The 26,353-nt window shown below is 38.8% G+C and overlaps 2 protein-coding genes across 4 annotated transcripts in view; one reads left to right on the top strand and one right to left on the bottom strand.

Moving 5' to 3' along the window:
- The window catches only part of itfg1 (integrin alpha FG-GAP repeat containing 1), a 159,014-nt gene extending 141,609 nt beyond the window's left edge, over positions 1–17,405 (bottom strand). Inside the window, exons 1-6 of the mRNA XM_086305605.1 lie at positions 17,013–17,405; positions 16,513–16,594; positions 16,244–16,365; positions 15,165–15,222; positions 14,803–14,880; positions 14,586–14,680 (exon numbers count right to left, since the gene is read on the bottom strand). Coding sequence (XP_086161731.1) covers positions 14,586–14,680; positions 14,803–14,880; positions 15,165–15,222; positions 16,244–16,365; positions 16,513–16,594; positions 17,013–17,193 — 616 coding nt within the window. The 5' untranslated portion in view covers positions 17,194–17,405. The remainder of the gene's footprint in view (positions 1–14,585; positions 14,681–14,802; positions 14,881–15,164; positions 15,223–16,243; positions 16,366–16,512; positions 16,595–17,012) is intronic.
- Positions 17,406–17,716: 311 nt separating this feature from the next.
- phkb (phosphorylase kinase, beta) overlaps positions 17,717–26,353 on the top strand; it is a 104,569-nt gene continuing 95,932 nt past the window's right edge. For 2 of the 3 annotated variants that reach the window (XM_086305343.1, XM_086305406.1), the window contains exons 1-2: positions 17,731–17,800; positions 20,363–20,449. In XM_086305343.1, coding sequence (XP_086161469.1) covers positions 17,737–17,800; positions 20,363–20,449 — 151 coding nt within the window. In that variant the 5' untranslated portion in view covers positions 17,731–17,736. Of the gene's footprint in view, positions 17,801–18,554; positions 18,656–20,362; positions 20,450–26,353 lie in introns of all 3 variants that reach the window. The other variant, XM_086305483.1, reaches the window with a different exon arrangement.

The following is a 26,353-nucleotide window of genomic DNA, read 5'->3' as shown; positions in this document are numbered from 1 at the left end:
TACTTAGCAAAATGGTGGGGATGCATATTAGTGGAATTTCTTTTATAAATATATTCTCTTCCTCAAAATTTCCTCTCAAAGCAGGGATTTATTCCAGTCCAGTCCGGACCATTTGTTTCACCGCTTTTTCATGACAACAGTAGAGATAATGATTCTCTGGCTTAGACAAGTCGTACATCTCAGGCTCTGATTTGACTCACCACTGTAACCTGCTTTTACTAATTTATAGCACACCTCCTGCTCTAAATTCAAACTAGGCTGCATCTTTCATGTAGAAAAAGTTCAAATGTATTGTAATATTACTTTACTTTTTTAAACTTCAATATCATATAAACCTTTTCCCCTTGTTAGTACTGAGTGCTTCTTGCTTAATAAACCCTGACAATGAAGATGAAAACATCAGAGCTGAATATTTTAGACATTCTTGTAACCACATTTCATTGGATTGTTTCAGTCGATTTACATGACGCAGGAGAAAGAGAGCATAAAAGAAGAAACTCCAAGGGTGGTCTCTATCAAACTGATGTCGCTTGAACAAGTCATCTGGAGACTGGACTATATTCTATCTGGTCTGTATTCATTCATAGAGAAAATGTACATTTCTGAAGAAACTGTTTGCAGCAAGTGTGATTTAAATTAAGATCTCCAAACTGGAAGGTAAGCACAAGAAGACATATCCTAATTAATAAAAGTAAGAGTAAAAGTAAGTTCCGTTGCTGGTTAAGTACGGCTAATCTGAGAAGAGAAGAGAAGAGAAGAGAAGAGAAGAGAAGAGAAGAGAAGAGAAGAGAAGAGAAGAGAAGAGAAGAGAAGAGAAGAGAAGAGAAGAGAAGAGAAGAGAAGAGAAGCCCTTGAGTTATTCATAGCCTCTCCATCAGATTTGTTAAGGGGATTGGAAGCAATTTAAAGGCCTCTACTGACTGTTTGACTCGAGCAGCATTATGTCTTTCTATTCCATTATGTTGAGCTGCAGTGTGGGGATAAAGACCAGGCTTCCTATTAGCCTCTGTATAAACAGATAGGGTGATGCTAGGTGGGTGCTAAGCCTCTCGCAGAGAAGGAGAACTCTGACATTGAGGAGAATAGACAGCTACAGGCAGGGGCCTATACTATCTATTGCTTTGTCTCACTATCACCTTCGCTCTATCTTTTTCTCTCTGCACACACAAAGTCTTTTATCTGCGCTACTACAGGGTAGCATCATTGCCGCGGATCAAAAGGTGTTATGACTCCCAAGAACAGTAAGCTGAAACATTAACTGGTTTGTATAAATGAATGAGCACATCAAAAGGCAAAATTTCTGGCCAAAGGGGAAACCCAGTTGTAAATGATTAAGCAAACTGTTAAGGGCTAAAATGCCTTATCACAGCAGTCTCTCAACACTCTCTCTATAGAGCTAGTCCTGTACTGCCATTCCCTGCATTCTCCTAATAATTCATGTTCCAGAGTGAAGCAAAAAATGGCAAAAAAAAAATAAAATTCTCCTGCCCCAAAAGTGAACGACAAACACCACCTGCATTTAAAGGGCAAGAGTGGAACCTGTCGGCAGACCATCACTTAGCGCCCATTCTACTGTCTTGAGGACCAAACAGCCCCCCCCCCCCCCCCCCCCCATCCCGTACTGCCAACCCCGCTTTTTTTATTTTTTTGGGGAGAGCTTAAACTAATTAAAAGGCCCTGGTACTGGATGCTGTCTAGCTATTATGGCTTAGTGTGATATCTTATGGAACTGAATCAGTAAAAAAAAAAAAAAAAAAAATCTTCTGTGCTATGCTTTTACTGAAATAACAGTTGCTTTTCCATGCAATAAAAAAAAACGATCTGTAGGCATTAACCTGGCCTCTAAAAATATCCAGACACAATTATAAAAAGGACCTTGGATGGTCCAGTAGTGCAGCACTATCAAAATATAGTGGAAAGAGCCTCTCGTTTCATCCCACATTTCATGAAGAAAATTAAATTCAAAGACATGCATGCTAGGAAAATTTGTGAAATTAAAGTGGCCATAGGAGTGGATGTTATATGCAAGTGTTTAATGTGAAGTGAATAAAGTGTAGTGTGAATTTAGCTTTGAGTGGTTAGTAAGACTAGAAAAGTGCAATACAAGCACCAGTAAACTTCCATTTAATGGTGCAAAAGCGAAGTCTATATATAGAGCTGAAGCTAATTGCCCTGTTAACACCAGTTGTATTACTTTCATGTCTGCCACAGTATTAACATACAAATACACACACACACACACACTACACTGGAATACTCTGAACACATCTGCAGGTCTCTTTGTCTTTCAGCACCGTGGAAACCACATACTTAAAAAAAACAAAAACAAAAACAAAAAAAACGCATTCATTTGCTTGTGACTCTTTGTGCTTGCAAGTTCACAATTAGCAGCTTGTTAAAAGGCTAGTGCACTTTTATGGGTGGGTTTTTGTGCGTGCACTGATTGACAAGTAAAGTTGGGTCACTGTGTACAAGATTTACATAGTATGCCTTGTACATAGAGTTTTTGAAAACGCTACGTCCAGATGAACAGAATCAACTTTTGTACATAGTATAAGATAACATAATACAGTCACTCCGTCCACTCTTGATATACTCAAAGGTTTTAGAACCCAGACTTCTTGATTCGTATATACTTTGTCTTTTTCCATCCATCCATCCATCCGTCCATCCATCCATACATACACATATATACACTACCAGCAGACATTTCCAAGTCCAATTCTCAATTTTAGAGACCATTGCAGCTGCTATCGGCAGTGGAAAGTGGTTAAATTGGACACTTCCTGTGGACTGATTTCTAATGCTCTGACTTCTTTTTCATGACAGCCATCGAATGTTTTCAGCAACTGATACTGTAATAGGTAAAGTCAGAAACAATACTGTTCTTTTTTTAAGTAGGTCCAACTTCAACAACTGACATACTAGCCTAAAATATTAAAGGCAGCAAAAAATTCACTTAATTTGTTTGAGCTTTATTTAACAAAGAAGTATGACTCTTAAAAATAAGAAAATCTATTTTAAAAATGCTCAAGGTTGCTGTATTACCTGGCTTATTTTTCAATGGCAGGGATGCCTGGAGAAAACCTGAGTGGTCACAGGGAGAATCTCCACAGAGGAGACTTTAAACCAAGTCTCTCTGTCTGTGAGGCATCAATACTAACCACTAAGCCACCACGCTGCCTGTGTTGTAAAAATCAATTTTGAGGAGCTACAAACTAACAGTAATTATTTTACTGTCCGTTCAATTAGAGCAAGTCAATGCCATTTATTACTTAAACTTAGGATTTAAATAAATATGTACATCAATAAATAAATAAATAAAAATGATGGAGACTAATTACAATATAAGAAATAAATTAATACATATAAACAAACACCTTTCACACTTCAATATATAGGTTCTGTGTAAGCTTTCTTTAGTCTTCAAGGGTAATTTGAGGCCAACAACAGCAAAATAACAGCCCCCTGCTTATACCTGTAAAAGGCTTGCAGCAGCAGTAGCTGCGGTTTATCCAGGCTGCAGTGCAGAGTGGATCCGACAGCCAGCAACACGAATGCTGCATTAGTGTCTGATGTGCTGAGTGTTTTTCTGCACGTGTGCTGTCACATCACTCACCACCACAACACTTCAAGCCATTTGGGTTATATAAATGTTTTTAGTGCTACAATTATATATGACTAAAGTAAAAAGGCAGTGCAGTCAAAATAGGATAAAGGGTCAGTAAAACCTTGAGAATGGCAGCAAAAGAGAAACAGAGACACAGTATGAAAGTAATAGTGAGAGAGAGAAAGTGCCAGTCCTTGGTTTCCTTCTTGTCCTGCTGCCCCTAAGCAGGTTATTTGTTAGCCAGTTACTCAGCAAACAAGCTGTGACTCTCATCCCCCCATTGGCTGTCAAATATGAACGCAGGAGCACAGACACACATGTGAAGATGCACAGCTGTGTATAAGGGTTTATCCTATCAGGGTTGCCATGAAGATAGGCTCAAGGAAGGCTATCATTTCCAACTGATCACATTGTTTTATTTATGGAGGCTAGAGGACAAATGTCCACTTCATGGGTCTTTAATTATAGTGTGTGGGTCCATGTGTGTGCATGACAGAGTTTGGATTATATTGACAGTAATGAAGTAAAATGAGGATAAAACGGAGGATAAATGCAGAGTGTACATATGTGCACTTTCTTGTTTTTGTGTATTTCGGATATATTTGTCTACAGGCCTGCTATAAGCCATTCTGCAGCCTATCAGTCAGGCCGTCTGTGTTTGTTTGCATCGATCTGTTCCTTCTGTCTTTAACCCTCGGACTGATCCACAGCTCAGCTGGACAGAGAGAGAGCTTTTGGCATTCTGAAGGAAATGTCACAGCTGTCACCAGTGAAACAGATACTTTACCTCACTCACTTACAGCGAGGAGGGAGCAGAGACGCAAGGAGACAAGGTTGGTCTGAAAATATGTTGACATTTGAGCCCAAAAGGCTAATAACTGGTGCCTGTTTCAATGCTGGAAGAAGAAAATTGTACTAACTAACGCACTAACTGGCACCACACTGATAATCTTCTGTTCCCCCAAATCTTTTATACTTTTCCTGACCAGCCCTGTGAAAGATTTGCATCTTGGCACCAACTCTGATATCCACAGTTCTTGTCAATGAGGATTTTTTTTCCTCTTTTTGTTTTTCCTTTTTTTCTTTATAAAATTGTTTGTCCACCACTTGTAATCATTTGGTAATTTCTCATCTGTAATACTTCAGCAGCCTTTAAATATTTTTACTTGTGAATATAAACTTATTGTTTGGCGTCGTTTATTGGATTGGATGATTGAAGTCTGAAGAAACAATTTTTGCAATATCGGCAATTTAAGAATGTATTCATTAATAAACAGGGGTCTTAATACCCTGGCACCCCCCTTGTACAGCCAGTGCGGCTGTGTTGGTCACTCTGACACAAACAGCACCCCCCAGCTGATGCTACCAGTTTCAGTGAGGTTGAGATCAGAATTGCAAGTAGGCAATTCCATCCTCTCCACTCCCAAACTCTGGAGGTAGTCTCTGATAATGAGGGGGCAAGTGTTATATTCTTGGAGGACAGCATTCAGTACCAGACTGTGGAGATATAGGATTGCCACTGGTTGCAGAATCTCATCTTGATAGCACTCGGCGTTGAGATTGCCTCCAATGATGATAAGCCTTGTTTTATGATGGAGGGAGAAGCCGCCCCTCACCATCACACTGCCTCCACCAAAAGCTATTACCGTATCAGTGCGATCTAACTGCCATAGGCCAAATCTGGACTCCTCGCTGAATAATGCTAATCAGCTGCCAATCAGGCACCTGCTTGTCAACACTCGGGGTACCACAAACTAAAAACAAGAGCCTTTAGCAGAATAGGCTATTTAGCATTGGCATAGACGATTTGACAAGTTTTTCATGGGCACAACCCACATACTCAACTATGCTGTGGAAACATTTAAGGAAAAATAAACAAACTTTCCAATGATATAAGATTTAATGCCAAGAAGCACTTTTACAACAAAGAAATAATCGACCAGACACAAATTTCTTTACTCTTCGAGCTAAGTTTTATATTTGTAGTGAAGAGCTTTCAATTTAATTAAAAAAAAAAAAAAAGAAGTAAAAAAACAAGGAGAAAATGTAAAAATGTTCCCAGTGTAAACACACCTGACAAACAACAGATGCACAGAATATGAATGAGTGCATATAGTGAGTGGTTGCAAATAGACAGGATGTTATGTCTGTGATTGTGCATTACAGAATAATGGTCTGTATTTTATGCAGAGTATGTATGCTTATGAAAAACAACATAGTTGCAGACATCTGCCATCTATTTGATTATGTGAGATCAAAAAGGTCATCCTAAGGAAACGGATGCCTGACACTTGCTCACCTTTAGCCCTTCACAGTTATAGCACACTGAGGTGTCTGCTCAAGAATTCTGGCTCTAAAGAATATCATATCAAGGAATTCACACACAAAAAAACCAACTTACAGGGCACCAATCACAGTAAACTAAAAATAATCCTAAAATATTTAAGATCATTCTGAAATTAAAAGAACCAAACAGTTTGAATCCAGTGTGATGGTGAATGTAATGTCCCTTCACATTGGAAAAACTTTACAATCTTGCAATGTCAGAGTGTCCCTTTAAGAGGTGCAGGGCAGTGGGTAGTGTGCAAGTTTGGTGGCAAATATTCTCTGGCCACCTTCACTGATATGTGGCCCTGTCTCTCTGCTAGCAAGAAACCAGTGGACTGTGAAACGAGCTTTTCCAAACTTGCCCAAAGCCCACAAAGACGATTTACTATAGCGTTGAAAGATAGAGCAGACGCAAACCTTTAAAAAAAACATTTGCACTGCTACTATATCACCTACACTTCACTTGTTAATGCAGTGAAAAATGACAGTAACTTTTTCCTCTCTATTAAAATGTCTGAAACAGACCAAGAGGGTTGAAAGAGCTGCTTCAAAGATGCTCTTCTCTATCAGTGTTTTTCCCCAGAGGCTGCAACATGGCTGACTTGGTAAATTAGTCAAAACACTTTTAATAAAGAATGAATGCCGTCAATCAACGTCAAAGCAGCTGCACAGGTTTTACACAAGTACACACACTACAAGCATCCATACAAATGTACACCGTTACTTACACACAATTCTCAGCTCCTACGCAAGTACATGCACCAACTCTCACACATACAGGACCATCAATAAACTGTCTCAACATCATGATGCTAGTTCTGATATTCACAGTATACATCCACAACCTTCCCTTACAAAACTACCCCACACACGCCCAGATAAAATGCAAAATCCGGGCCAGGAACAAAGTATAAAGCTCTGCTGAATAAATCCGTCTCTAAGCCAATATGTAGGCCTACTCCACACTGTGTGACTCTGACCCCGATCCATCAAAATGCCTCATTCACAAACATGGCAAAACACACAAACGCAGAATGGAGCCACGCTATTCCCAGAAAAAATAATCTCCTAAAACCATTACAGGGAACAACGTAGGTGCAGTAGCTATGGGGACTTTCACACAGACTTTCAATCCTATTTTGTTCACAACATTTTTTATGCTAAATGTGTATCTGTCTGTGAGTATGTGCAACAAGCTATAAAAGCTCATTACACAGAGTGGAACCAAGTGTGTGTGTGTGTGTGTGTGTGTGTGTGTGTGTGTGTGTGTGTGTGTGTGTGCATACAGTACATCAGTGGAGTGTCCCAACATTAAGAGCAATGAGCAGTGTACTTGCAATAAATACACTGTTGGGTGTGTCTATTCCAGGTTAAGCAATAACATTTGCAAGGGGCACATTACATATTAAGATTGATAAACACACACAAAATATGCAAACCTAAAGTGTCACAAACAAGGTTGGCAGGACTTGTCAAAACCAACCATGTTTGTGAATTTGGTTAAAACGTGAAAATTTTTTTTTTTTTTTTTTAAATCTCAACAACCTTCCACGGCTGAAATCCAACCTGGGACCTTTCATACACATCGTCAAACAATCGGTCACCCAATACATGCTTTAAAGAGTGTTCTTTGAAAGCAAGTACAAAAATGCCCCTCTTTTCGTCGGCCATTTAGCATTCCACACTAATGAAAGCAATACTGCCTATCAGTGACACTGCAAAATATGCATGTCCACAGCTCCTGTTCAATTAAAGAAACAAAGAATCAACGTGTTTCATGCTGGGAACTTCATTCATATGTTAATTGGTCAGCAAAGTATTTCACTAGGGATTTGGGAAAATCAAGTGATTCACATTTCTTCCCACTGACAATCTGAGTGAATCACTCTGTACCTAAAGAGTTAAGTAGGTTATCTGTCATATTATACAAAAAATTTCCATCTAGAGTTCAAATGACTAATACTGGAATATCGGAATATTTAAGCAACTGGTGGTGCTGAAAGACACATCAAAGGATCCCCAAATTTATTAAGATTCATGCTCTGGCTAAAATGGATATATGCAGCAAATGTCATGGGTACTCATCCAATAATAGCTAACACGTTTCTCCAAAAGACAAAAATGTCAATTTTCTAAAGGTTAAAAAATGGATCTTGGAGGTCAGTAAGAATTATTCTTAGATACTTTCTTCAATATTTTACTTTTCTTCTAAAGTTTGCAATATATAATATATATAAAAGAGGTAATGTATATTCACAGGCTACGGTCATGGACGTGAATGCCACAACACACCACTACCACACTTCAATTTACAACACAACTATTCAAAAAGACTGGGCATTTATTCTCAGTTTATCAAGTTACTGCAAATATGGCAGACATAGTACTCCCACAAACCAGACCCGCCAACAGTTTTTGTGGTCTCTTTTTTGGGTCTGTAAAGTTAAACTATCTGTTTAGTTAAGCTTAGATGAATATCAGTGACGTTGATCTTTTCGTTTGTAAGACACCTATGAGAATTTCAAATCCCTTCATACTAAATGCACTTTGGGCACAGGTATTCTCCAAAATGCATGACCTTCAGTGTACAGAAAAATAAAGAAGGGATCCATCCTGTCATTTTCTTCCAATTTCTTTAAAATTAGGGTTAAGGTTGGGGGTTGAGCCTATTCCAGCTGTCACAAGGTGAGAGGTGGGATACACTCTGGACAGGCTTCTACTGGCTAACACAGAGAAAGAGACAACTATTAACACCTACGGCCAACTTAGAATCACCAATTAACCCAAGGTGAATGTCTCTGGACCCTGGGAGGAAGCAGGAGTAGAAGGACAACACAAAACTACACACAGAAGGGGTCCAGCCAGCCAGGGGATTCAAACTCAGAAGATTCTTGTTGTGAGGTAAGTGCTAATCACCACATCACTGTGCTACCCATAAAAATAAGGAATACTTTATCCCATATTTAAGAAATACCTTAACATGACTATCACTCATTCTTTTAGGTTTTCACGTCTGAAATATTCCTTCTCGGAAACTATTTGATAAAACAGGGAAATATACTGGGAAAAAAATACTTTTCACATAACAAAAAGACACAGCAGCAATAACATGTTGCATTGGTTGGTTGTTAAAGCTTAAAATTTCTGTAATATCCTTCCTCACATAGTGAATGTCTCTCTCTTGCTTTCTCTGTGCAAGTGTCCTGATTCTAAAATGGCTATTAAAAATGCCTCACCAAATGTAAACTTAATCCCTGTATAATCAATTCTTCTTCTTGGCCACTCTTGTTAGGTGGCAAATCTGTTCTCTCCCCCCACCACCACATTATTAGTCACACAATCAACAAGCCACTTCAACACAGAGGTAGTTTAATTGGATGCTGCACAGAGCATTACCATGTCCGTTGCCTAGCAATGGAGCCTTATGCTGGTATTGCCGTCTTTGTGCATGTTTTTCCCCTAAAATGGCATCTAAAATTACCTTGCAATTACTACCTTTCCCTCAGACAAGTTCTTATCATGCTCCTGATACTTCCTTCCAGGCGGTGCTCTTTTTGAAATGAAGTGATGTGGCCCCTGGAGGTTACTGTGATCCTCTACGGGAGACAGATCTTATGAGTGTGAATACTCCCACAGAACATCATTCAAAAGATAAGGACATCTCCTGTAGCCATTTTTGCTATGATGACTACGGAAGCTTTGATGACCACTGAAGCACCTGCTCACATTGGCTGTCTATTTTCTAAAGCTGGACCTCCTGGCTGTCCTGTAAGAGCGGTTTACCTGTTAATTAGGTGTCACTGTGGTGACAAGTAATCAGAAGAGAACATCTACACCTACAATGAAGTGCTTAATGACAGGCTTTCTTTTGTCATTCAAAAAATAAAACAGAAATATACCGTACTTTTGTTTTGTGGCATCACCCCTTTTAAGTGCTAACAAATAGTAGCCTGAGGACCATTATTTTGACAAAATGGTCTAAAAATATATCTGGTATATCTACATAATTACATTTTAATACACAAAGTTTACACAATGAACTCTGTTGGAGAAACTAAATGACAAAAAATGTCACTTTGTTAAAACAGGCGTCAGCTTCCCAAATGTTTTACGAAAGAGATAAATTTACTGCAAAACAAATGAGCATGAAGCTGTTACGAATGTGTTGCAGTTAGAGACAGAGGCTGGGGGAGGATGATGGCAACAAGAGATGATGAGCCATTTGCAATGTGTCACCACCAGGTTGGTTGGCTGAAGTGCCCAATAAGCAAGCTAAATGAGGCCTTGACACTGCCCAAGTAACTATTTCTGACTTCCCCCAGCCCTCTGCTGGCAGTGCTAATGTAGGGAGGTCACCCAATACACTACTATAGTGCTGTTTACAGGGACACTGGACTTAGATTGGGGTCATGACACAGCCCTGCAACAGCCTCAATCCTCCTTGAACGACACTAACAAAATACCTCACTGTAAAATAAGATGCTGAAGAAAGCATCCTTTAAACAGCAGCGCTGACACAAAGTTAAAAACAGAGTAAATATACTGGGTGACCAGTTTATTGGGGTTTCTTAGTTAGATTTATTGCGAAATACAGTAATATAATGTAATATAATCAATGTCTGTTACCTTTAAAAAACAAAAAAAACCCACATCTTTCAATCATCTGCTTGACATGTTGATTGACATGTTGATATGCTGCTATTAGTAGCTTAAGTAAAGACAGGTGCTTTAACTGAGCTACAGTATATGAAAAAAAAACTGCAACCTGGAGTTTATTTTAGGCTTCATGAATTCTTTGTTCTTCCATTTTACCTACAAAGAGTGTGCTGAGCAGAAGTGGGAAGTAACAAAGTATAACTACTTAGGTGTCTGTACTTTACTTGAGCATTTATTTTTCTGACAACTTTTTATTTTCACTCTCTACATTTTTATACAAATATCTGTATCTTCTACTTCTTACATTTCCAAATTGAATTTGTTATTTTGGGTTTCCACAAATTTGAGGGAAGTTTTTATTTCTTAGCACTGTTCGCCAAATAAAGCGAACAATGATGCATAAAAGACAATGCTACTTGTGCATCCAGTGCAATTTATAATTTCTGCATAATCTGTAGCAGATGTTCATAAGGCATGGTCTTGGTACTTTAGCATCAAACTAGCATTACCAAAGAGGAGCGAGTATAAAGGGAATAATGGTTTTTTTTGTGGCAAGTAATTCAAAATGCAATTTTTCTATCAGCTCACCAAATATCGGCAACCACATAAGGTACAGTTGCTAGGTTTATCAAAACAGATGCCAAGCGTCTTGTCTGGAGGAAACTAAGCAACAGTCGTCATTTGGGCAATGCCATACCTACAGTAAAGCATGGTGGTGGTAGCATTATGTGTGGGGGCATTTTTCAGCAGTAAGAACTGTGAGATCAGTTCCAGAGAGCTCTAGAGAGCCTGTATCTCAAACCAAGGCAAAGGTTTATCTTCCAACAGAACAGTGACACTAAGCACACAGCAAAGTTCATAAAGAGATGGCTTTGGGACCACTCTGAATGTCCTTGAGTGGCCCAGCCAGAGCCCAAATTTAACCTAAGTGAACATCTCTGGACAGATCTGAAAATGGCTGCACATCAATGCTCCCCAACCCACCTGATGGAGCCTAAACTTCCCAGAAATAGGTGTATATAAATAATAATGATGATGATGATGATGATGATGATGATGATGATGATGATGATGATGATGATGATGTATATAAATAGGCGCAAAAAGACTTGAGGCTACAGTAACTGCCTAAGGTGCTTGACTATAAATAATGAATTATGACAAACATATTAATATCATAATAGAATATGAATACGTAAAAGCATCAATGTCACTTTAAAGACAAATTTATTTTAAACTGGCTAACTAACAGGATCCAGATTGTCTTCAAAACTCATTCTCTCCCTGCTTAAGCCGCACTGTTATACTCCAGCCGGTACCGCTTAGAGGAGCAGGTGGTCGCAGCAGACAGCGAGCTGAGCCATTCTCAAGACTCACCCACTGCGTTGCTCACCCCTCCTCCCACCCTTCCTCTGCCCTTTATCTTTCCAGGCATCCTTTTATTTCAAACCATCCATCCTTTCCGGCTCAGCTTTATCACTCCATCACTTCCTGCCTACTTTTCTCTCCTCTCTCTTCCTCCATCTGCATGCCCCCACAGATAGCAGCAGCCAAAGAGTCTGACATCGACCAGATGTACAGCAAGTGTCCCCACCCCCCACAGGTTCTTCTCTCTAAGCTGTTTCCTTGCATTCACCACAGCAAGTGATTGTAGTTGAATGTACTTGACAAGTCATAAGAATTTACTATAATGATCACTGTCCTTGTGTGTTTTCTGTGATTGCACATATGCACTGCAAGATATGACTACCTAAAGCAGAGAACCTAAAAAAAAAGTAAAAGACAGGCTGACGTGTAGGCCATCACTCTGACAGACAAGCTGCAGCACACTTGATAAAGAAACACATTCTAATTTGTATTAAAACAACCCCCAAAAAACAAAGATTTTTTTTTTCAATTCTGCAACAAAAAGGGGAAATTTATTGACTTTCTCCTAATCCCTAAACAGATTAAATATGAATTAAAATCTTCTCTGGTTAAATTGTGACAGCCTTGGGAAAAACCTCATAGCTCAAAAAGATACCTGCAGTGAGTATGACATGACTAAATCCTTTCTGATTACCTTAAACACAAGGATTAGCTTCCAGAGGAAAAACAAAAATCCTCCCATAAGTATAAGTGACAGCGCTACACTTAGTGGGCAGAAGGACAGGAGTGAGATGCTGTAAAACAAGAATGAGGTGATTTCTCCATTCACTGGTGAAGAAAATGACTGTTCCATTTTCCCCTAGTCAAGCTGAACTTGTGGCATTAAATATATTTTGGTCTTTTTTTCCCAGTTCCTCAAGTTCTCTCTAGAAAAAGAATAAAATAAAAAATACATCTTTGCAGAATGAACTTTATGAAACAATTCAGCTACACCACATCTGCATCGTATGGAGATTTTTGGAGAAAAATGCACCAGTTCTTTTTTTTTTTTTTTTTATAAACTCTAAATTTATTCAGGAGATTATATGGATTTTATGTCTCCAAACACCAAAAGGTTATGTTTGCAGCTGTAAGAAGACAGTGATTACTGTGGTTTACAGTAGGCAGGGTCTCCGTGCTGCACTGACTGATACAAATAAATAGAAAAAAATGGCATTATGGACAAAGTCACTATAAATAAGTAAAAACTAACAAATGATACATTTTAACAGCAAAAGGATCCAGATTTTTCTTTTTTTGGGTGGCAGGGTGGGGGGGAATGCTTACTTTTCAATCAATTCATAAGCTTTACTAAATAAAAGACTATAAAAGACTCAGTCTCAGAAGTCATGCTTTAAAATAGGTGATAACAGGTATCAACCTTTACACCAAAACAGTACAAGGACACCAGCAGAGGAATGAGCCACAAAACAAAACAGTGTTGAAGAGATTTAGGTCTCAGCTGAAACTGATCATAGGCCAACAGAAATGGAGCAATATGCTAGCAAGAAGGTTAAGTGGAAGGCAACACTGCACTTTTAGAGTGAGGTGACCATAGGCAGTGTTTTCAAAGCCAGGCTTTATGTAAACATTATTCACGCTTGGGGTCTTGTATGTTCTGGCTGTAGGAACCAGGCCCTGTAGGAGGTTTTCTAGAGTTGTTTTTATGGGAGAAAAAAAACCTACCAATTCCAGGCCACGTCTTAGTGTGCCATGAACCTATGCCCAAAGAGCTTGGTTAAACTGCTGCAATCAGTGGTGGTGGAAACCTATTCCATCCTCCCTTGGGTCACAATGGAAACAATGTCTAAAAGGCTTGATTAGTGGGGAGTTTCTGTGAACTCCCAACCTCACACATGCGCCAGCTACAGCATTGGAAAGGTTCCTCCTGGATTTTTTTCCACCTTTTTTTCCTCTTAGTAGCTGTACTCAATTCCACGTTCAAGGTTATCAAACACCCGTAGTGCAAACATGCAGTGACACAAAATGTCTCAAAATTATAGAAAATGAGATCCTTGTAGCACCTTACTGTACAGTGTAAGCTCACTTTATCGACCTGCTGAACGATTTGAAACAACAAATGATTTGGGTATATTTTGGGCAAATCAGGAGGTGATTAGGGGTAAGAAATTTTTGCAGTTAAACAAAGCAATGCATTTGCAGTGATGGTGAATTATGCCGGGAGATCACAAATCATAAATTGAGGGAAAACATTTCTATATCGTTATGCAGGAAATATTATTCCACTACAGAAACAAAAGAAAAGTCCCAACATGAAGCCAAAGATGACCAAAAAAGGAATAAAATAATACTCATTTAGTTTAATTTTAGTTTTTTTAAATTTATGTGCATGATACATCAGTAAAGTATCATAGGCACTTTTGCAATATGCAGTCATTTATGATCGAAGTTTCTCTGATAATTTCCCTTAAGTCAATGTAACCTTTGTACAAGGTTGTGACAGTTTTGAAAACATGCAAAGCTGAAAGACTTGATACAATTGACAACATAAGTTGTACTAAGAACACCAAAGCATTTTACAGTTGTTATTCATGCTTAGGCAATGCTTAAACATCAGACTTACCAGCAGTGAAGTCCTTGTTGAGGTCAATGAAAGCATTGGAGTGAGGCATACGCATGGCGCCAGTTAAACTCAGTGCTTTGCTGCACACTTCAGTCCTAAGAGAAGCCAAAGTTATAAAACAACCAAAGAATTTAGACACACCACAGAATTGAACTTCAGGTGTAACAGCACTAGAAATAAAGATAGAAAACTCTTAGTTTGGAAACTTTTCCATTACCTTTTGGTGAGATAGCAGACTACACTGGAGGAAGAGCTGATGACTCCAAAAACATCTGGAATCATGTCCCCATTAAAACTGAAAAGATTGTTTTTCTTTTAATGAAAACAAGACTTCAGGAGAGACGGAGATCACCAAAGTAGTCATTTTGAAGGACTTCAATGATGAGGGAGGTAAAACATGAGGTAATGGTTGCTAATATATTGGAAAAGTTAGATAAGATTTATTATTGAAAACTAAGACCAAAAAAAACTCTGTAAAAACCAAGTTTGACTAAAAATGCACAAATGGAGCCAAAAATCGAAATCAAGCAAATTATTTAAAATTCAAAGCAATTCATGTAAATTTACACTGATACTTACTCCATGACAAGAGGTTGATCACTAAAGGTGTGATTCAGCTTAATCCCCCCTCCAATATCTATACAAAATGAAGAAGGTAAAAAGGCCTTGAGTATTAATGGTTTGACAAGAACACAGAACAGAAATCAGTGGTTTTGCTTAACTGAAGTCAACAGCTACAAATTGCTAAAAATAGCTAAAGCTTGAAATATTCATTATGCAATGGTTTTTCTTGTATATATATTCTGCCTGTAGTTCAATAAAAAAGGAATCCCTAAACAGAAAATATACACATAAAAAAGAAACTAAAAAAGAAACAAATCTGAATAATCAGGTGATGAGCTTCTACTGGCATTGTATATTAAGCAAAAGTTGGTAACATGTGGAAAATGAGGTATCATTTTTATTGATCTAGTTAATGTTTATTGTTTTGGACTGAATGGTGATAGCCTATAAAAGAAAAAAGGACAGCAGTTGCTAATAAAATTAACAATGTGTCTTTTAAATTACGGTTTCCCAGTGAGTCATGATATTGTGGCAGTGACCCTCCAAAAGGTCCTAAAAGTGAAACATCTATGCTTTCTTCACTGTAAATTACTGCAATACCAACTCTAAAACAGCAAATGGAAAGTTTGGCGGGCAATGTACACATTTTGTGATTTATGTTACATCATGTGTTGCAGCAATGATTGATTCACTAAGAATTACTGCATTGCAATAATATGCCTCCATCAACTTGTAATATAAGCAGTAAAATCTGTGGGGAAATTAATATGTGTGGATACAAAGTTTAGTATCACCAATGACAAATCTGAGCAAATGCATAATCTTGACAATGTTTTGCTTCTGTTGTAACAAGTGGATAGAGAGGCCAAGACTTTCTGTTCTCTCTACCAACCATTGTTTACAAATGCAATTTAAAAAAAATTAAAGTATCATCAGAGAGTAGAAACGGTTTTTGAGTTTCCATTTCAGCAAGCATTGATGGTTGTCGATCTCTATGTGTTAGTCCTGGGAGAGACTCGCGACTTGTCCAGGGTATGGCTTTTTCCTGTGACGGCAGGGCAGCATTTGTAAATAAATCACTATTAGAGCTGTACCTAATGTCTGGTTGTGCCCCCAAAAGATGAAAACTTCTGTTTCCTGGCCATTCTTAGCTGTGAGAAGGACATCCATCTGAGAGTCTCCATCATAATCTCCGGGAACCACGCTGGTGATGTTTCTGAAACAGCAAGAAAAGTACTGAGTAAACATAATGCTGAAATGCGAGTAAGTTCAGTTTGTCAGCACTGAACATACTTACAATCATAAATTAAGACCAGTGCCATAATAAAGCTAATGGAGTGAAATAACAAACACATATGCATACTTTCCCAAAATGTTTTTGGCTTGAACTTTGGGCTTGAAGTAAGGTGGTTTGGAGTCAGCCAAGAATATGACCAAATCAGTCTCTGAAACAAAAAGAAGACAATATAAAGACTTTAAAAAAATTTAAGTTTACTTACTTTTTATTTAAGTATATATTTTTCACAAGTCATTCTGAAATGTCATTGCAGAGAAAACACAGGTGCATTTAATAAAAATACAGCAAGACCAGGCTAATTGTCGTCCAGAGGTGGACTTCCCCCCCTCTGGCTGCTATGAGACGTTTAAACTTCGGTTTTAAAAATAAAGAAGCAAACCAAAGCTACATTGTAGCTCAATGTGTAGGTAAAAACGCATTTTATATACATTAATACATGTCAAATTACATTTTATATTAAATTGATTACATTTAGTGTTTTAACTCAATATACATAATTTGTGCAAACTGTTAATAAGAAGCCTTACTGACTGTTTGCTGTGTGAAGTGTGGATGAGTAAACCTACGTTCTTTGATCGTGAAGATGTCTGTCTGTTTATCCGAATTAAAATCTCCGAAAGCTGCCACCGTCCCATAATTCCCGGGACCGAAAAGGTCGGCCGTTACATCTTGAAGAGCAAATGTGTTATACTGTCCCCCCAAAAGTAACAAAAACGCTAAAGTAATTAATTTAAGCGTCCAAATCATCTTCCTGTCAGTGTAGCTCCCAACAACAACACTGACTGTAATACGGCGCACTGCTTTACAGCAGAAGGAAATGGTAGCTGCTTTTTAAGTAATTACACATAACATTTAACGGCGTTAAGCATATGTCGTGCTTTTTTATTTCTAGTGGGAAAAGCTGCAAGTAACGTTTAGAAATAAAGATAAATAATATGACATTAGAATTTCCTTATTTACGTCAGTGTCGTGCTCCCCGAGCTATTTCACAGCTATCAAGTCACTGAGAGTTACTTAGAAACAAACCGGAAACGGAAAGAAATTGTGTTCTTAATAAATATGAGACACATATTAACTATCGAAATGAGTGCGTTAATAAAAATAAATTCAATATCTTAACACGCAGAAGATAATTTGTGGAAACACTCGGGCTTTATTTACCGGTAAGCCACGGCAGAATTTAGCCTTATGATTTCTTACCCTATGCTGAGAAGCCCGATTCGCGTTTTATTTTGAAAGAAGCTACCGGATACACCTTAGCTTTGTAGCTATTTTAACATTTTCATAAACATGGCGAGCTTAGCAGATGTCGGGTGGAAGCTCTTGGAATTTAAAGCCCGATCAAAGCGATCAGGTCTGACATAACTTTGCATGATCTTCTGCATTGTGACACGCCCGCTTTTTCTGTTGTGCTTGCAGTGCCTCTGTACGTAGTGCCTCTGTTCTGCCCGTTTTAATGTGTCTACTGCACTGTTGGTAGAAGCATGAAAGGTCAGAGGTGTAAATGTGAAGCACTCAAGAGCTATTTTAAGAGCTTCTCATCAGGTCGCTGTGAGATCTCGCCCATAGTAAAACTGTGCTGCTGTATATTACTGTGTTAAACTGTGTTCCTGAAGGACTGTGCGGGCCTGTGAAAGCTGACACATTATGCTACTCTTGCGCTGGGGGAATGTGTCGGATATTGCACAAACGTTACCTAAACTCTTAACTGTCGCCAGCTGTAAGAAGCCAACCATTTTAAGAACTGCTGATAACCATCTACTTTAAAAGAGATCTTGGTGTGAAATTATGATTTAACAAGAGGTGTATCCCAGTGTAGCCTAATAACGCAGCATTCTGAAAGCATACCATTTATGTTATGAAGAATAAAGTGCAGTAATTAGTCAAATTATGTCCTAATATAGTGATGTAGTCATTTAAACCATGTATTGTCATCTTTCATTATAACTCTACTCTTCATCACTCATTTCTAAAGAAATACAATGGATTGTAATTTCTTGCATGTTCTTGATTATTGTCGTCATCCCAGGATGTAATTCGTTGTTGATTCATGCATGTCTAAAATTGTAACTCTCTGCTACTAACTCATTTACTGTGAATTGCTGTAGATTTGTGATTTAGCTGAGAGTCGCTTGGCCTTAAATTCACCTTTTGAGAATGGCCGGTTCGGCTGCGATTACCAAGCTCCACCGGACAGTTTACAGACTCGGTAAGTAGTGACAGCAGATCTGAGGGAAACAGCTGAAGGGGACATAGGTGACGATATCTGGACTCTAGACCATATACTTATTTCACGATTACAGGAAAACATATGTTGTGAATGTGATCATCCTATTCCTTCAAACAGCAACCCAGAAAAGTTCAGGTCAGAACATTTTTTTCCGTGTTTACAAGAAAAGAAAACCATCTCATGCTTGGACTGTTGGGAATTCTGACGTGCAAAGTAGAGTATTACCCATAATCTTCTGTAATTTCACACTGTTGATACAGTGTGGCTTATGTGGATTAAACTCAGAAGAATTATATTGCTCCTCCACAGTAAGCATGAAAGATCCTGATATGGCACAAAATGAATTTACAGTATTAATGAAGTCACTGAAGTTAGTCAGGGGATTGTTTAAAACCAAGCAAACAGTGACAGCTTACATTTGTCTGATCTCATGTTAGAAATTAAAATTGGAACATTGTACTTCCTCCATGCCTGTTTAAAGTGTTATCTTTAAAAAGAGATGGATTGGCTTTGTCCCCAGCAACTTTTATGCTGATGGAAATTATGCTAATTTCAGTAAGAATGTGAATTTTTCAGTACCTGTGGTACTGACCCAAGGTCAAACCTATTAAAATGCAAATCTCAGCAAAGTGAAAAGTGTCTGAAAATAGAGAAAGTCTAACAAATTGGGGCTTCCCTCAAACTGCTACTCTCTCTCAGTTCAGAGGAAAATGTCTGCTCACGAGTCGCAGCTACTTTCTGAATGTTTAGCTCAGGGCTTGAATATCATTTTGTGTGCTGAGACTTTTGTGAGTCTCAGCACAGATGTGTTGCAGTGAAAAACAGAATGTACTGATAGCATGTGTGTATTGTTTCTGTGTTTTGTCTGCTGCCTGTTCTTGTGTCCCAAGCTGACAAAAGCCGTGGCCAGAGCATTATCCATTCAGGTTGTCTTTGTGTACATACAAAGGTTTGTCCAATAGATATGACAAGTCATAATCTCTCTAAAGATAAACAGAGTTTGGTGGCCAAAGGTCAAACTCACTTTGACCACTCAAGATATGCCTCAAGACATTATGTGCTAATTCTTACAGTCAGATAGAAAATGTCAACACTTCTTTATTCTATCCAAAAGTTCAAAGGTCAGCTTTACTGTGATATCACAATGTTTGCAAAAACACTTTTTGTCCATTGTGCCGTAACATGGAAAAAGACATGGGGATTTTGGCGTTATTTCATAATTCGGTCTCTACCTTTTTAATTTCTGCATAAATTAATGGCTGTCAGAAGTCTCTTCCTGTTAAAATGGAGTTTTTCCTTCCCACCATCGCAAAATGCCACTTATAGGATGTTGTTTGATTGTCGGGGTTTTCTCCAGAATACTGTAGGGTCTTAATCTTATATTAAAAAGTCCTTTGAAACAACTGTTGTTGTTATTTTTGGCTATAGAAATAAACTTGAATTGAATTGAGATGAAATCTATATTACTGTATAGATCAATGTAAACATCAGCTTTAGTTTGATGGATACATACAACCGCAAGCCTACAATTTTAGTCTTCTTTTTTAACTGGAAACATCCAACAAAAAATAAATGTATTCTGAAACTGTTGCTAAACTTAAACCTCTAAAGAACATCAGTTTTGGGAATGCTATTGAAGGACTGTGTTTGCAAGTGTTTGTGTTTAATATGTATATTCTTCTTCAGGCTCCATCTATGAACCTCTGAAGCTGTCAAATCTCCAGCGGGAAGATGAACCCCTCTGGGAGAAGCTGGACCGCTACTACAGTGCAGGTAAATACATTTGCTCACTCTTTGGAAGCTGCGGATTAATAATGTAAAGATGTGTAGAAGAAATGGCAATCAGAGGAGTTTGCAGGCATTTTGGTACTTTTATGGAGGAGTCTGATCATTCACGTGTAATATTTTTCCCCTGATGTAATTGTATTAATTTCCACTCAATTTCTGCCATGTCATTAAACATAAGAGAAACTAGTCCCTGTTATTCCGTATTACAGGAACATTAGATCGCTAATTTCCCATAGTAATTCCAACATCATCAAGTTTATGAGTCTTTGACACCCACATAATCTACACAGTATCTCAGTGGTTTGACTTCATCTTTTATGTTCTCTCACTGTATAACTGCAGTGCACAGTGCACAGCTTTTAATATTTTAAAACTGCGCAGAAAAAGTTTCTACATTGTCTTAGATCAGAGGTTCCCAAAGTGTGGGGCCCGCCCATTGCAGGGGGGGCGCGGTATGAAAAGAAAAAAAAAAGGAACGCTTTGGACACTGCTAGCATAATGGACAGGTTTTTAACGGGGCTCCCACACAAACGCAAAGCAGGAGATGAAGCATCGCCAAATATGCTTCCTAACATATTTGAAGCATATCTGCCCTTTAGCTTCACCTGCACCAGTGCCGAGGTAGCTCTCCCCTGCAGAATTGGTTTTCCCTGCGTCGGGAGGATCCGCTGGGCTCTCCAAATCACGGACAAACAGTATCCTACATTCTTGATTTTTAGTTCACAAACACTTGCTGTAATGACTAACTACTCCTGACATTTTGGAGATGTTAGCTCTTTATACAGTAAAGTTACAGCGGGATACAAATAACATCAGCCTGATCCTGCCATGATTTGTTCCCCGGTTCAAATCACAGACAAACAGTGTCCCACAGTTTTTTGTGTTTTTGAACCCATTTTGCACAAAGAGGCATTTTTTGAAAAAATGTTTTGATAGCAATGTTGAATATTATTACACAGGAAACAACAGAAACAACAAGTAAAATAATCACACCGTGACGCCTCTGCCTTTCTAAATAGAGGGACAGTAACTGCGTGGGTATATGTAAGTGTGTAAAACCTGCAGATAGTCAGATTAACAGTATTTTGTCTCTATCTGCCATTCTGCAATTCATCTCATGTAAACAATTACATGGCGCACAGCGTGACGTGAAAAAAGGCACATACCTTTGACGTTGCGTGATGAACTCTGTATTCCTCGTCCACACGTAAACGCAGAAAAGGAGTTTTAACAAATCTCAGTTTTCTGTGATTCGATTACATGTGGAGGAAAGGCCCAAACGCATAGAAACAGCTGCGTTTTCAAAAATACCCATGTAGGTGTGGACACAGCGTAACAGAGTTAGTAGTGGATTTTACTACTACCTGTAATTTATTGCAGTTTACTTGTATTTGCTTAATTGTTTACTAAATGTTTGAGGTGTGAAATAAAGCGCAGTGGAGTTTGGAAACAATATGGGTGTGTGTGGTTGGAGGATGTGTTTGTGCGAGGGGGTGGGGGGTTAGGTGATGGGGGGGGCGCAAACATTTTTCTTGTAAAACAAAGAGGGCCCAGCAAAAAAAAAAAAAAAGTTTGGGGACCACTGTCTTAGATAATGCCTTTCACTGTTTCTGTAATCTCAACAGAGCATCAGGTTGCATGTGTTAAGGCATGATCATGATGGAATTTAAACATAATCTCTCTAACCTCAGCTTTAACAGTCTCCAACCAACAACAGTGCTTTCAGTGTGTAGCTCCCCTGTTAAATGTCACAGAAGATGATGTAGAAAGTTCCAAAATACCTGGAAAGAAAGGTTTTATAGCCTAGGCATTCTTTTTATATATTATCCAAAATGTGTTCTCATCTCTGTCTTGTGTACCTGTTTCAAACTATATTTTCCTAATTTACAAGGTGTCATATATTCGTCTGAGTTTTATTTTAAGGTTTATTCAGTTTAAATGCTGGTTTTACTGTGATGTTGGACTGGAAGAACCTACAGTGTTCTATAACTGGATATCCTTTCCTCTCCATAAACCTGTGGCCCACTGGCAACACTGCTGAGCTATTGTATACGGCAGTATTTAGTATTTATTTATTTATTGTCATTGTCAAGAACAATGAAATTGCGTTTGGGGCTTCCATACAACCCCAAAAAAAGAAGAAAATAATAAATACCCCTTAAAACCCAAGTGTACATATTTAACCCAGTGTGACTCCAATGCAATAAGACAATCCTTAGCAATAATGTTCGTAGAAATTCAGACAAAGACCTGAGAAACATGACAAAATACAACAATGCAACCCATTCAATATTATTGTACTGTGAGATATGATATCAGATATGATAGTAAAGGCTGCATTTGTTTTGTCATTGCCAATATTCTTAAATTGCAGCCTTGGGTATAGTGATTACATCTTGCAGACATACATTATTGTTTGGAGAGAGACTCAGCTGGCAGGATAAAGGCCAGACATGGGAGTTCACCGATGTTAAAGATGCAGGAGCATTTACCGCAGCATGCATTGAGCTGCAGTGGTGAGAACAGTGTTTGGATCTGTTACTTAAGTAAAAGCAGCAAGAGCGGTTTGAAATAATGTGCAACAAGTAACGATCCCACTTTAGCAAATCTCAATATTGGACAGAGCTAAGAAGAAGTACTGGCACCAAAATGCAATTATAGCACCAGAAGTAAAAGTACTCATTAAGAAAAAAGCCTATAGTGCAGTGTTCTTTACATACTCTGTGACAATACTATATACCAGCATTCCCCAACCCCCGGGCCACGGACCGGTACCAGCCCATGAGTCTTTTGGTACTGGGCTGCGAGAGGTGAGGCTTGGGTGTGAAATTTATGGTTTTCAGGGTTTTCATTGCTTTTTATGGTTAACTCGGTTTCCCTGGGTCTTTCCCTGTGTGTTATGAATAAATCTTCTGTTTTTAGGTACCGGTACTGATTTTATTTTGTTGTTTTTATCTGCGACCCCTTAAAGGCCAGTCTGTGAAAATATTGTTGGACATAAACCGGTCCGTGGCCCAAAAAAGGTTGGGGACCGCTGCTATATACTATAGCCTCTTAGAATATAATAGTCATATTAAAATCAAAATAATCCAAAAGCTAATAAACAAATCCTGGTAACTAATACCTGAAGCTGCAGAGTACATTTTATAAATGTTAGATACTCATCACTCGGTTGGTATTATCTGAGTAAGGACAATTAAATGACTTTCCAGTGTGTATTACTGCTTCAGAGCCTTTTAGGGTTTGGGCAGTACAGATACTGATACATGAGCACATTTCACCGCTGATGTCAAGTTCTTTTGACCTGTGTGATTGCAGTGTACCATGCCCTGGTACTGATCTGGTATGATTGAAAAAGAAAAGCACAGAACTCCAACCCTTCCTTGCAGACAACTGCCTCTGGTGAATAATTTTCAGCCGAGCTTCACAATCTATAAGGCGTGTGAGAGGGCAGTGTCTCTGTGCTTTCAAAAAAAAAAAAACAGCCACAAAATACATAAAATCATGAACCTCATTGTGGTCTGCGAGAGCGTTTGTCTTCAAAAGGATGCGTGTGCATGAGAGAGCGAGCGGGCGAGAGGATTGAAAGGCCTTTAAGTTCAGAATAAAGAAAAGACAGAGTAATGGGGTAAAATTTACACAGAAAAAGAGAATAACTGAAATGTACTCAGACCTGGAACATTAAACGGTAGCCAGCGGGTGAGGGGGGGGGTGAGTGGTGGTTGGGAAAGGAAATCATGCCTAGCATATGTATGTGCTAAACTTATTGGCGAAAGCTGTTAACATCTTAGGAAGTCGAAGATGTTAATAGATAAAATCCCAACATATTGAACATATACGCAAAATCATGCCTACATTAGCAGAAGCTTGTCTCATTAGTTTGAAACTAACTGTGAGCTACAGACACACAAATTTGGTTATGGATAGCCTGTGTGGCTTGGTCCAGGTGATAATTCTAGAATGTGTAATCAATAAGGAGGCACCAGCCTCACTGCAGGAGAGATAAATACGCATTAGTGCTGATTACAGAATTACCTGCAGCTGTTAGTGCAGCACTGTGGCTGCCAGCCTTACCTCCCAGTCCACACAGGCACCTCCCCACAATGCCACACAGCTTTAGCATCCTCAATTTCAGAATTCATTCAGATCACCCGTTTGTATGTATTCTAGCCCGCTGTTCTATAAAAGTTAAGATTAGACTTTTTATTGCTTTCATTTATTGGTTTCATAAATGTTTGTGTGACAGGGACAATAAGCTGGCAGAAGGCTAAACAGCAAATTGCAGTCAAATGTGGGACTGTAAAGCTGCTGTGCTCCTCACAAATGGATATCGGTGTGTCTAGCGATAACCTTTTTCCTGACACAGCTTTTGGCTTATTTAATAAATTGCTGAGGTGTAACTAATAGCATTAATGTTGGTTCTGCTCTACTTAGATGTGCCTGTGAATATTACTTCTGAGCCATTGTACACTATTGCAGAGTTCAGGCACTGCAACACTTAGACTGAATGCATCTGTTATTAATCTCGTAGACTGTCAGAATGTCTGCCGTGAGACTGTTCTGTGTTTGGCGGCCTTAATGAGAATGTGAGGACAGTTAAACAAAATGGGTAATAAGGTGGCAATTTGCCGTTATTAGCTGGTCAACACGTATTGTAGTAATCTAAGCGAAATATGAAACAACAGAAAACTGTCTCTTTATGTTTGTTTTGCCTTCTGATGATAAACTGGATTCGCCTTTCTTTTTATTTTACAGTAAAATCAATACAAGTAGAGCCAGAGAGCCAAACACACTGCTTCATCTGAGCAGAAAGAGGTGGGTGCAGGAGGCAGCATCGTGTGTTGCCTCTGGCTGTGTAAGGCTATTGGATTCTGGTAATGCAGCTCAGGATGCTGTCCCTAAGGATCTGTGCTGATGCTGCCACTGTTGAAACATGGTGGACTTTTCTCCGTTGCTCTTTTGAAAATAACAAAAACCTAATGTACAGCAGCTAAATGGACACGTCATCTCAGAAGGAATGTCAGTGCAGTTGGTGTTTTTCATATTTTTATTCTGTTGGTTTGTTTTGCAGAGTGCAACCAGGCAACTTCGACTGGCTGTGCGCAGATTTCCTGGGTAGAAGTAGAAATACTGATGTTGTGTAAATGATGTCGGTGCTCCTCTGCTCATGACATTTAAGGGATTACAGAATATACAAAAATTGTGGCCTTCTCCTGGCAGTGACCGTGAACAAAGATCTAAAAACAGGGTGACCTACATTAGCATTTCTTTCTTTTCTTTTCTTTTTTTCACCTGGAATTGCAAAAAGTGAAAACTAGGCTACAGGATCTCCTGCAGGATTTTTCTAGTGGAAGCCTCTCCTAAAAATAAGGAGCACATCTGCAAATGCCAGAAGACAGTATTACACTTTAATGAAATATATACACTGATCAGTCTGCATATTAAACCCACCTGCCTTATATTGTGTAGGCATGCCTTGGGCTGCCAAAACCGCTCTTGACTCATCAGGGCAAGCTGTCGTGTCTGGCACCAGGACATTAGCAGTGGATTCTTTGGGGCCTGTAGCTTATAGGCGTGGAGTCTCTGGCAACTGGGCTTGTACAAGTGCATCCCTCAGATATTCACACTGGGATCTAGAGACTTTGCACTGTTTCTCAAGTTGTTCTTGAGCACTGCTGCCAGTTTTGCTTAATATCACTTAAAATAATTTTCTTTGTCCATTAGGACCTTTTTTTGAGTAAAGTGCACTTGCACTTGCAGACTGTATGACATCTCTGATGGGTCTGAGTTCAGCCCAGTGAATTTCAAACCACACTTGTGATGTCAAGTCAGGTCAAAGGTAATACATGCTAATTATTAAAAAGCTGCAAACTCCTGCCTTTCCTCCTA

Source organism: Aulonocara sp. 'chitande type north' Nkhata Bay, linkage group LG1, assembly GCF_057382095.1.
Source record: "Aulonocara sp. 'chitande type north' Nkhata Bay isolate Kocher_YH1m ecotype deep benthic linkage group LG1, A_spYH_male_GT1.1, whole genome shotgun sequence".
Lineage (NCBI taxonomy): Eukaryota > Metazoa > Chordata > Actinopteri > Cichliformes > Cichlidae > Aulonocara > Aulonocara sp. 'chitande type north' Nkhata Bay.
The sequence above is the reverse complement of the archived record's forward strand: the minus strand, read 5'-3'. Positions and strand labels throughout refer to the sequence as shown.